Source organism: Chrysemys picta, chromosome 3, assembly GCF_011386835.1.
Source record: "Chrysemys picta bellii isolate R12L10 chromosome 3, ASM1138683v2, whole genome shotgun sequence".
Lineage (NCBI taxonomy): Eukaryota > Metazoa > Chordata > Testudines > Emydidae > Chrysemys > Chrysemys picta.
The window spans coordinates 18,124,550-18,137,396 of NC_088793.1; the positions used below are offsets into that span (position 1 = coordinate 18,124,550).

Here is a 12,847-nt window from a genome sequence, read left to right on the forward strand (position 1 = left end):
ACAGCAGATAAGTGAGGAAACACACACACAAAAACCCTGGCATCACAGCGCTCACTTACTCCCTGCCATAGCTTCCCATTGAACCCCCCGGCACCATAGCCCTCACCTGTATCCCACCATAGCTTCCCATTGAACCCCCCGGCACCACAGCCCTCACCTGTATCCCGCCATAGCTTCCCATTGAACCCCCCGGCACCACAGCCCTCACCTGTATCCCTCCATAGCTTCCCATTGAACCCCCTGACACCACAGCCCTCACCTGTATCCCGTCATAGCTTCCCATTGAACCCCCCGGCACCTCAGCCCTCACCTGTATCCCTCCACAGCTTCCCATTGAACTCCCCCCTCCTCGGCATCTCAGCCCTCACCTGTCCTTCTTCCCACGGCCCGACACACGCCCCCAGTAGTCTGCTACGCTGCCCTGCCTGCTCCCCTCCCCCACACACCAGTGCCCAGCATGTGCCCGCCCGCAACACAACACAACACAACACAGCTCCCTCTCTCACACCTGCACCCTCTAGGAGCCAAACAGCTCATTAAATTTTCTTTCCGCTCTGGAACCCAGCAGGCCAATCAGATCACAGGCCGAGGGCGCTCTGACCAACCAGAGAGCCACCGGCAATACCCCTCCTCCACTCCGCGGCTATAGCCTGTGGTATTGCGGTTCCGTTTTGGCAGTTGGGGCTGCCGTTGAAGGAAGAGGGGTGGGTTCAGTGCGCAGGCGCGAATGCTCCGTTCGTTTCTCGTTTTGTGAGGAAACCGCGCAGCAGCGAGCGAGCGAGTGACCTTCTGGCGCTGCCTGGGGACTCGGAGGGGTAAGTTGAGGCTCCCGGCTGTGTGGTAGGGGCGAGTTGAGGGAGGCTGCGCCCCCCGGGGAGGTGTATGCAGAGGGGTCTCCCCTCCCCATCTTTTGACAGTAGGGTTGGACCCCCCCCCCATCCCATGTACTGTGCTCGCCCCGACTGAGGCCCCACCTCGCGGCTGCCTGGTGGGGGAGTGTCCCCTGCATCCCCTTATCCGGTAAGCCCGCCTCCCATCCCAAGTACCTGGTGAGGTGCACTTGCCTTGTTCCCCTCCCCCTCCCCCCAGTGGCTTGGGTGCCTGGCAGGGTGCCCGCCCTTCCTTGCCTGCGGTGCCGGGTACATGCAGCGTCCTTCACTGCGTCCCTGAGTGTCGCTGGGCTGGGCATGGCATATGTGCCAGTTGTTCAGTTTCAACCCAGAGGTGGCTGCGTTTTGGGGGAAGATAAAGTGATCCCTGTTCACTGTAGTGTGTGTGTGTGTGTGTGTGTGTGTGGAGGGGCTCTGGCATCCTTTAGAATGAAAGGTGTTAAATAAATGCCATGGCTGCGGTAAAGTGGCTGGAGAAGATGGAGTCTGGATTTATTTTCAGCTAAGGAAATAGGTTGGGAATAGAAAATGGAAGTGTAGTGCGGCCACCTTAGTGAGAGTCGGTGTATGCAAGCAAATGTATTCCTGCTGATGCTTTTGTAAGCAGATGTCACATGGTGGTGTAAACCAGAAATGGATACTGCCTTTTCCCCTTTCCCTGTATCTTGTTTCTTTGCCTATGGCAGCTGAGTAGTGTGCAAGATTTGTGGATTTACATATTCTGAAATTAGAGTGCCATCTTATTTCATAATATTTTCTCACAAAGTGAAATGAGTACTATGGTTTTTTGGAGTGTTGAATCACAAGTAGGTTCCCTTAACTTCATATATCAGAGGAAAAATACTAGTTTAAATACCAATTTTAGATCCTTTTTTTAATGCAAAACTATTTTAATGACGTTTCAATGAGCATGGTGCTGTGTTTTTGTGTTTTGGATTTAAACCTTCCTCTGTAGTATTGTGACTTCAAATGCAACACATTGTATTAATGGATGTTAACTAGGAAGTTAAACTGGCCAGTCTAGCATCATTTTTCCAAATTGAGTAGCACATACAATGAAAATATAGTGAAAAGTAAACTAGACTTTAATGGATTCCAGTGTCACTAATGCCGCTACTCGACCTTATTAACAGAGGTAAGGGGAATTGTTATAACACCTTTATCATCGGTAAAGGCGAACCTAAACATTCGGACCCTAAATTTAACTACAGTTCTAAACTTCTTACTTAAAGAATAGTCAACAGTTTGTAGCCTCTTCCTGTGAAATGACTCTCGAATGGAAAACCAGGATGTAACAGGTATACATAACCACAATGTGAATAGAAATATTTATCAAATATCTCTTACAGCAATTAGAAGTAAAAGGTCAAATGTAGACCAAGAGTTTAAAAAATCTGCCTGCGGCATTTCTGAGGTGACTCTTACTGTGGTATCTAAGGTTTTGTTTGTATTTGGGATTTTTGCACCAAGGTAACTACAGCAGTCCCAAACCTCCCATCTAGACAAGCTGTTGGCCTTGATCTACTAGCAAAGGCTGTTGCCATAAAGAATTTATGAAGACAGGCTGAAATTCTACTCTTTAAAAAAACATGTCTACAGCTGGTGCATCAATCAGGGGTTGCAAGAGCTTCAGTTTTGACACTCTGAAGGTTTGGGAATAGTTTTGTCAAACTTCTTGTTCAAACAGAATCCACTTTAGGTCAAGGATTTGGATTGAAATTATGGCTCCTTAGATGTCTGTCTATATATCTATATATATAGATATATAGCTAGATAGATATATTATTTCACCCACCTTTCATTACACTACACAAAATTCATGAATATTAAAAAACTAAATGGGGGGGGGGGAAATGTCAGTTTTCAAGGCTTATGTTTCTGTCTGTATAGTAGCAACACCTATTATACAGGTGGCTAAACACTTTCCATTATAACCCCCTGTCTTCAACTGCTTATTCCTTTTGGCAAACAGTTCAGGCTGAAATTTTTCATGCTTGATCTCTGCCTCAGGCTGACTTTTTTGTAAAAAGCTTCAACAAAAATCCTTAAACTACGGGGAAAATAGGCAGTTTTAACAAAGTTAAGCCATCTCTTAGAATTTTAAGAGCACCAGTACCTCAGGGTTTGAAATGGATACTTGAAACTTGGCAGGGGAAATAGTTCAGTTGTGAAGGAGGTACCATTTGCTGCCCCTGATTTGGCTAAACGACAAAACACAGAAAACTGTCTCTTGCACATGTACAGTAGAGTTTGTCAGAAGCATGCTGTTAAAATTAATCTTCAAGCAATATTACTCGACTGGCCTGCGCTTCAGGAATATGTCATCTGATGATATTGTAGGATGACTGTGCAACCTGGAACTTCACATCATGTTTCTTAGCAATTCATTAGGCAATCCTAGTCCTTCCTACACAGTCCTCATGCCACCCATGCTAAATTGCAGCACATCCTCTCTGCTCCAGGCCAATCTCTGTCTGTTAGGTAACTTTGTAAAACATGCCTTCAGAACTTGCATTCCTGTTTTCTAGATTAATGAATGGTCTGACGATGATATTATGCTACAGCATGAAGTTACTACTCTAAATTCTCTCTCACTGGAAAAAACTGACTTGTAAAGAACATACTTTCAGTCTGGTATAGTAGTGTGTAGCAGTCCAAGTGCTAGCTTTGATGAAGGTAGAACTCCTGGTCAATTTGGCAGTGTTACTTGTGCAGCAGCCAAGGACTTGTCCATAAACAACTAGTTTTCTGCAAGCTGACATTCAAATTCACCTAGTGCTAGCCTGTTGCAGACTAACTGTCTGTGAACCCTACTGATGTGCATTAACAATTCGTTAATGTGCTTTGATCTGGTCCTGTTTTCAAAGAGGACTAGATCAAAGTGCATTAGTAAACTGTTAGTGGACATCAGCGGGGTTCACACAGACAGTTAGTCCATAGATTGACACCCCATCTTGCCACAAATTAAATGTCTGTTTCTCAGGAATTTCCCACTCTGTCTTCTTTTCTCAAAACTAAATATTCCCAGTTTTTTACCTTTCCTCATAGGCCTGACTTTTCTAAACCTTTTATCAGTTATATTGCTCTTTTGACTCTCTCTGCAGTTTTTGCAGTGCCCAAAGCTGGATACAGTACTACTCCAGCGGAGGCCTCACAAGTGCCGAGTAAAGTGGGACAACTACTTCATGTTTTATGTACAATACTCCTGTTAATACACCCCAGAATATTAGCCTGTTTCTCAAGTGCCTCACATTGTTGGCTCATATTCAATTTGTGATCCACTACAACAGGGCTTTTCAAACTGGGGGTTGGGACCCCTCAGGGTGTCGTGAGGTTATTACATGGGGGGTCGCGAGCTGTCAACCTCCACCCCAAGCCCCGCTTTGCCTCCAGCATTTATAATGGTGTTATAAATTAAAAACTTTTTATCTATTTAAGGGGGGGTCGCACTCAGAGGCTTGTTCTGTGAAAGGGGTCACCAATACAAACGTTTGCGAGCCAGTGCACTACAACCCCCAGATCCCTGCAGTACTACTGCGTAGCCTGTTATTCCCCATTGTGTGTTTGTGCATTTTAATTTTTTGTTGTTGTTGTTGTTGTAGTACTTGTCGATTTTTGAGACCAACTCTCTAATTTTTCAAGGTCCTTTTGGATTCTAATTCTGTCCTCCTCAAAGTGGTAGCAACCCCTCCCAGCTTGGTGGTGTCTGCATATTTTAAAACCACACTCTCCATTCCATTATCCAGGTCGCTAATGATAATATTGAATAGTAATGGACCCAGAATGGATGCCTGCAGAACCCCACTAGAGAGATTCTCCCATTTTGACAATGAGTCATTGATAATGACTCTTTGAGTAGTTTTTCAATGAGTTGTACACCCACAATATAGTAACTTCATTAGTAGACCATGTTTCCGTAGTTTGGTTATGAGAATGTGATATGGGATTGTGTCAAAGCCTTACTAAAATCAGGATATATCACATCTACTGTTTATCCATATTCACTAGGCCAGCAAAGAAGGGAATTAGGTTGGTTTGGCATGATTTTGTTCTTGACAAATCCATGTTAGCTGTTCCCTATTGCTGTATTATCCTCTAGATGATTACAAAATGATTGTTTAATAACTTGTTCCACTATCTTTACAGGTATCAAAGTTAGGATGACTAGTCTATAATTAATAGAATTTATGAAGTGAAAAGTTAAATTGCTCATGTGTTTACCTAAACAACTAGGAGCCAATTCTGCTGCTATTGATGTCAATGGAAATTTTACCATTGACTTCAATGAATCCAAAATTGGACCAATAGTGATTTCACAGTTAAAATCCTCTCTGGAAAGACGTGAAAAATTTTAAATATTTAACATAGCTACCTAAGCCATCTACAAGGTAACACATTTTAGATTGCCTGTATAATAAAATCTTTTTAATTTTTCAGGTACATCAGATTGGCTGCTGGGAACTCTTTGAAATGTTGTCCGCAATGAAATTAATGTTCACACTCTTTCTTTCTGGAATTCTAGCCTGTTATGGTGGAAATGCTAATTACAATTCAATACTCCTGGTGTCCTTTGATGGTTTCAGGGCTGACTATCTAAAAAACTACAGATTTCCTCATCTCCAGGAGTTTATTGAGGATGGTGTGTTGGTAGAACATGTTACAAATGCTTTTATCACAAAAACTTTCCCAAACCATTACAGCATAGTGACAGGCTTATATGAAGAAAGCCATGGCATTGTGGCTAACGCAATGTATGAAGAAGATACAAAGAAGAAGTTTTCAGAGCTTAATGATACAGATCCTTTCTGGTGGAACGAGGCAACTCCTATTTGGGTGACAAATCAGCAGCAAGAGAATAGAAGAAGTGCTGCTGCAATGTGGCCTGGTACTGATGTAAAAATTAATAACACAATACCTCATTTTTTTATGAAGTATAATTATTCAGTGACATTTGAAGAGAGAATGGAGAACATTAGTATGTGGCTGAACAACTCTAACCCACCAGTTACTTTTGCTACCCTCTATTGGGAAGAACCAGATGCAAGTGGGCATAAATATGGACCAGGAGATAAAGAAAACATGAGAAAAGTGTTAGAACAAGTAGATAATCACATTGGTTCACTTATTTATAAACTCAAGACATTGGGATTGTGGGAGAACATTAATGTCATAATTACAAGTGATCATGGAATGACCCAGTGTTTCCCACACAAGCTGATTAAACTGGATGACTGCATTGGCCGTGGTAACTACACTCTAGTAGACACGACACCAGTTGCTGCAATACTGCCAAGAAATAGTATGTATATTTTTCAGTTGTATACTGAGAAAGTGTTTAAACTTTGTCTCCTTTCTTGCTGGAAATTTCCCATTGTGGTGTATTACTCACAGGAGTTGGGAAGACAATCCAGTTCACATTGCACTATTTAGATAGAAAATAATGGATTAATGAATAAATTAAATTAGGGGTATCTGGTTACTTAAAAATAACTGGGCTCTGGTAATGAAGAGCACTCGTTGAATAGCTAATATTTACCCTGCATGCTATATGCCTTTGGATGTTAATAAGGGCTCTGGTGTGGCTTATTCTAAAGTAGTTGTGGTGGATTCTCCATCACTGAAAACTTTTAAATCATGGTATGCTCTCAGAATTATTTTGGGGAAGTTGTATGACCTGTGTTTTATAGGGGAGATCAGACTAGGTGATCAGAGGTCCCTTTTGGCCTTGGAATCTATTCATGCTTTTCCTCCTTTTGCTCACCCTGTCAGTACCTCAATTTTATCACAATAATGAGCACTGTATAAATATCGAACTTCACTGGGGATTGAAAATTATACTGATCTGAGCTTTAGGTCTTTATAACTTGTTATATATATCTTAAACCAAATCATTTTGATTATCATTTTGCCTCTTTCATCCCCCTTCAATTACAGCCTGATTTCATTGGTCAAGTCTTAAACTGATAGAGCTAAATCCAATCCTATATGAAAGCTGGAATCTCTCCCTAATGCCATTTTAGGGTCATGACTGAAGATTAGCAGTTATTGATGACTACCAAAATAGGGCCAGAATTGATGTGGTGGTTGAAAAATTCAGAAAAACCTGACTGACTTAATGCAGGGTTCACTTTATATTTAAAAAAAAAAAATCATCCAGTTTCTTATCTGTGATTATTGAATGTTAGAGAGAAATTATATTTGTACCTCAACTTTCATTTTCTCCACAACAAAATCTGAGAAGCCATTAGAGCTTTCAAGGTGAACACAGTTACAGCAGAAACAAATGATGACATCAACACTGTTCGCCTCCGTAATCAGTCGGGTACCTAGGTGACACCCCCTCTCATTTGGCTTAAAAAAATATTTAAAAGTTGCATTAAGTGTGCTTATGGATAATGACAGTAAATGGACAAACTACATAACTGAATAGTTGCTGTTTCATATGCTGTCTATTTTCTTTCCAGACAAAACATATGTATATAACTTACTGAAAAACTGCAGCACTTCCATGAAGGTGTATCTTAAAGAAGAGATTCCAGACAGATTCCATTACCATCACAATAAGCGCATTCAACCCATAATTCTGGTTGCAGATGAGGGCTGGACAATTGTACAAAGTGGGTCACTTACAAAATGTAAGTATTTTCATCTTTCATGCTCCTGGTGGCTTATATTGTTGAACTCTTATTTCTATTGTTCAGATCCTAAGGTACTACTATAATGACCAGAAAAAGAGTCCCATGCACATTACAAAAACCCATAAGCATTGCGTTACGCAAAGTGACAGGCAAATAAAACAAATCGGAAGGGTTTAGGAGTACAGAGTTATACCACCATCAAGTTTGTATGAATACATCTGCAATGACAATGGTCACAGTAGCCACAAGTTATGATAGAGAATTTAGACCAATATGTTGAGCAGTAAAGTCCGATATAGTGAAAGCATAGTGTCTTTGTTCTGTATATTTGGGTAACCAAAAAAGGAAAATATAAGCTTGCTGCTGCAAAAAAACAGTTCTGTCTTATCTTAAGTCATAAGTAGTACATTTCATGATAATTCTTAGTGCTCTGGAACTTTGCCACTGCCATCTATCTCCTTGATGAATCTGACTGTAACAAGTGGTTGTCTATGGAGAATAACTTTTAACTTAATATTGGTCTTCGGCACTGCCACCACTTTCATCCATATTGTTGCATAGGCTATAAAGCTGTCCTGTATTCCTTTTGTGCTGGAGGTAACAGTATATTATCAGTGGAAGGCATGAATCTCTTCTTAAGGGGAGCCCAAGAGCTCTGAGCTGACCCAGTGCAGGAAAGAGGGTGTCTGGCTCACCAGATAGCCAAAAACTGTGCACTTAACTACAGTAGATATGAATGTTTTACCATGTATACCTTTTGAGTGCACAATTGGCAGCTTAATGGAGTAGTGAATGGAGAGTCCCAAATTTTTCTAATGTTGCTTTGTTTTTCTACTAATACCACCAACTACCACTGCCACCATTCCAGTTTCTAGCAATAGAAGCAAAATATAAGTTTAGCTTAAATGAAAGCAAGTAATTGGTAAAAGTAATTTATGATTTATTCCAACACTGACATTACAAAATGGCTAAACAAAATAATCTTACTGGAGAGACTGTCACTGGATCATGAGATCATGTAAATTACAAAATCCCATATCAAAATCCTGAATTGATTGATTCTGTCAAAAATGCACTTTGGATGAACTGCCACCAAGAATTGGATATATACAGGATATTTGCAAAGGCCCTGTCTGATGGGTAATTTGTTGAGTAACTCAGATCATGAAGAAACCTTGGATGAGGACTCTATTGTGTCCAGAGACTGAATCTATCCAAGGTAATGTGCTGCAAACTTTTAGAACTGACCAGTCACAATAAGTAGCTAAGATTTTTATATTCATACGTATACAGTATAATAGAAGGAAACCCCAATGTTTTGTGATCTCTTTTGCTGACCTATCCCATAGCTTTCAGTGTTAGTGCTATTTCTGACTCTTTCTATATATCTAATCTTTTGAATGGTCGGTCATAAAAGAATATTACAAAAAAGACTTTTCCTAAGTCAGCGGTTCTCAATCTTTTTTTCATTTGTGGACCCCTTTTGGAAATTTCAAATGGAGGCGTGGACCTCTTTGGAAATCTGTGTATCTATAGCTGAATTCTGTTCAGTTTTCAGTCAGTCTTTCACGGACACCTAGTCCACAGTCCCACAGGTTGATTGTTGAATTGTTGACCGTGGAAAGAAACAATGTATTTAATATGCAAACGGTAACCATTGTGTTTGCTTTAAACTTGTATAAGATGCCAAATACAGAAGTGTCTCTAGAATAGTTGCTATAAAAACCCACTATTCCCTGCTGCTAGAGTGATCAGCAGATAAAGGTCAAATTGAAGAGTGCTTCTACTCTGCATCCTGAAACTCTTCAAATTCTGAGCCTGGCAGACTACTAGAGATGGGTTCCAGGTGCACAAAAGAGGCCAGCTGTTGGTCCTGAAGAGTTCAGTCCATGAACCAACAACATGAGTGACCCAGTAAAGTACAGCTGTCATAGCAGGACACGGAAGATGTTTGGTTTCTATGTTGATTAGTTGTTGCTTGTTGCTGTTTGTTTGCATTCTAAATAATGTCATACTCTGGGGTTTGTTTACCCTAGAGAAACAAACAAGATTGTTTACTCTTAACCAAAAAAACAACCACCATACCCTACTGCTAGAATCCTAAAACTTAATCTACAATATAATTGGTCTTAAATAGCTTTTTACTGCAATGACTTTAAAAAAAAAAAAAAAAAAAAAAACACAAATTGCTGCATGTCCTGTATGTGAACTAGAGGTTCAAGTGCCTGTTAAAACTTCTGCTGAATCACTGTGAATTAGTACATTACCTACCTTGACCACTTTTTTTTTTTTTTTAAAAGAACAAATCTGGCTACAAACCTATCATATCATAGACAGTGATGACAGTCACTTTCATAATCCAAATCTTTTGCCTGGATTCACATTTCTGGGGGGAATATAGAGGTTGTGCTCTAATCCAAAGAAACTTCAGCAAAGTGCCATGTTAATTTTTAAGTAGGAAACTTTGCTATTAAAATATTCTTGGGGCTTTCAGGCATTGGTATAAATGTTGCATTACTTTATTGTTCCTTTTTTTAGAAATGGACAACAGTTAATATCATAGCTGACACAGTTTGTAAGCAACTTAGTTTCTGTTAGTTTACAACATTAATTTTATATTTATTAACTTTGCATTTCTCCTTTTTAGTAGGTGACCATGGCTATGACAATGCTCTCCCAAGCATGCATCCGTTCCTAGCTGCTCACGGTCCTGCTTTTCGCAAAGGCTACAAGCAGAACACAATTAATAATGTTGATATCTACCCAATGATGTGTCACATCCTCGGATTAAAACCTCAGCCCAATAATGGAACCTTCAGCAACACCAAGTGCTTGTTAGTTGACCAGTGGTGCATAAATCTCCCTGAAGCAATTGGAATAGTTGTTGGTGTCCTCCTAGTGTTAACTACTCTGACCTGCCTTATAATAATAATGAAGAATAAAGTGTCCTCTCCACGTCCGTTCTCCCGACTTCAGCTACAAGAGGATGACGATCCCTTAATTGGATAGCAGATGTAGGAAGTCCTAACCTCACTACTACATAAATATTAGGGTCTGGAAGTAAGTAGTATGTTTAATCTGCAAGTTTGCTGATCATTCTATGATGCACTTTAAACAGTACTAATTTAAAATTGCCTAAGATGTACAGACAAAAACCTGTTGAACTGTTTGCCTCTGCATCTTGACTAACAATTCAATAGCACAAGATTCACAAAAAGAATCTACACTGAAAGGATCCTGTGTTTCCTACTGGAAAAGGCATTTAACAAGACAAAGATGTTAGTTTTGCATTCGGATATTTACACACTTGTAAAATAAAATGTCAACTATAAACTAACTAGGCTAGGAGTCTGAATTTTAACATTTGTAAATGAAACTGGCTGCATTTTGTATTAAATTTAATAGCAGTGATCTCTTTACAATTCTTGCACTCCTGTATCAGTTGGAAAAATCTGGCCTGGGTCTTAGACTTTAAGACCACTGGTTTTCTGGCTGGTGTATATTGATTGTTCTTGGAAACAGAGATTCCAATTTCTTGTATCTAAATAAACCAGCAATAGAAAATTCAGCACTAGTGGCAGTTCTCCCCTGCAACTTATATAAGTCAAGTTGTACAATGTTCAGTGTTTAACTAGGACGTGGTATAATCTAAAATACAGGAATGGGTTTATGGATATCAAGGTTCTTGTAACCACTTCTGACTTTCTGCATGGCCTTGTGCAAGTCAGTTGACTTTTCTCTACCGCAGTTTCCTCCTCTATAGAACTGGGTTGACACTTCGTTACCTCGCAGAGATGACTTTAATAGTGAGTGTGTTTGTGAAAGGTTTTGAGATTCTCAGGTAGAGGTCTTGAAGTACAAAGTACTATTAAAAAGAAGAATATGAAAACATTTCTCAGATATACCCCTACTTACCTACAGGCAGTCTTTCATATACACTTAAAGACCCAAGTTTGGGATTATTATTATTTTTTTTTTAATGGGGACCCCTTACTTCAGGGTTCAAAGCTTTCTTTGGTTAAAACATGACTGTAATAACACATGAAGAAAAACTTGGTTTAGTGCTTAGGTAAGGATATGAAAAACCAATGGACTTTATCCTATGAGTAAGGGTACCTTTTTGGATCTAAACCTATTAACAACACAATTTTAAAGTTCTATTGTAAACTAATGGTATTTTCTGAAAACCACTGAACCTTTTAGTGATGCAGTATGATTTGCTCTATGCTACTTCACTCCCAGCTTGCTGATCAGGGTTTGAAGAAAGAGCTCAAAAGTGCTGAGCGTTGCTCTTGAACGGTGCCTTGCTGATACTCAGAGTGGCATTGGTAGCTCCAAAGCGAGCTGCATCCAGTTTTCCAGGGGTAGAAAGAATGGAAAATAAAGGGAATCTAGAATTAGTCACCTTTGTGTGTATATGTGTGTGTATATAATGTGCTTAAGATCAGACTATTTTTTAAATGGCTAGTGCCTTAACTTGGTGAAATATTTATATTTTGATTGTATGTTTTTGGTTTCTGTGAAAACATTTTGCATATGTAAAATAAATTTTAGAAAGTGTCAAACTATTTTTTCCTAAGCAAAAAACATGGCATGTTGTTCATCCCTTTGGAACTAGAAAAGCAAAAGCTGTATCAGCAAAATGATAGCATTTTCCAGTTAGTGCAGACTATGATCTTTAGCTCCAAAAGAGGCTAATGCATCCGAACAGCAAATGGCTGTGCAGGGAGAGGAGGCACAGATCAGCTACTGGCCTGGGCCAGGAGCAGGAAGGGCTCAGGCTGGTGAGGGTTGGTGTGAGCTTGAAGATCCCAGATACTGAGTAGCCATCAATGCATCCCCACTGTCCTGTCCTTAAAGAAGCAGCTGCTTCTTTTTTTTAGCCAGTAAGCTGTGTAGAATAGCCCATATTTGAGAAGGTTGCAGCAGATATAAGCTGGCTATTTGAGTCCTCAGACTGCTTAAATCCTCAATTGGTTTTAGACATGGGTTTCGGGTAAAAACTGCATTAAGTGCACTGGCAGATCTTCTAGCATTAGACAAACTAAGTTCTCCATGCTGTTTTTAAAAATGTCAACTTCTTTTGGCACAGTATGAGGACAGTAGGATTGGATAGAGTTGCCCTTGAGTGCTATGGGATCCGGTTATCTAGAGAATAGTTTTGCCCCAGCCCCTATGGCTTAGATGAGACCAGTAGAGCTACCTTGCCACAAGTGCAGGCTGGGGCAGGGCGGCTGTGGTAGCACCTTCTCCATCAGGCATCCTATTTCTGGAATTTATTTCTCTTCCAGCACTAGATGCTATAAAGCCACATCTTTT

The 12,847-nt window shown here is 40.2% G+C and overlaps 1 protein-coding gene across 1 annotated transcript; it reads left to right on the plus strand.

The window, feature by feature from the left end:
* The first annotated feature begins 442 nt into the window (after window positions 1-442).
* On the plus strand, window positions 443-12,093 carry ENPP4 (ectonucleotide pyrophosphatase/phosphodiesterase 4). The gene is made up of 4 exons (XM_005297381.5): window positions 443-815; window positions 5,328-6,189; window positions 7,355-7,525; window positions 10,176-12,093. The coding sequence occupies exons 2-4, from the start codon at window positions 5,361-5,363 to the stop codon at window positions 10,535-10,537; spliced, it is 1,362 nt and encodes a 453-aa protein (XP_005297438.2). The 5' UTR covers window positions 443-815; window positions 5,328-5,360; the 3' UTR covers window positions 10,538-12,093.
* The last annotated feature ends 754 nt before the right edge of the window (window positions 12,094-12,847 follow it).

Coding starts and splice junctions, on each gene's coding strand:
- ENPP4 (XM_005297381.5), top strand. CDS start 5,361: ATGTTGTCCGCAATGAAATTAATGTTCACACTCTTTCTTTCTGGAATT. Junction 6,190..7,354: donor TGCAATACTGCCAAGAAATA/GTATGTATATTT, acceptor TTTTCTTTCCAG/ACAAAACATATGTATATAAC. Junction 7,526..10,175: donor AAGTGGGTCACTTACAAAAT/GTAAGTATTTTC, acceptor TCTCCTTTTTAG/TAGGTGACCATGGCTATGAC.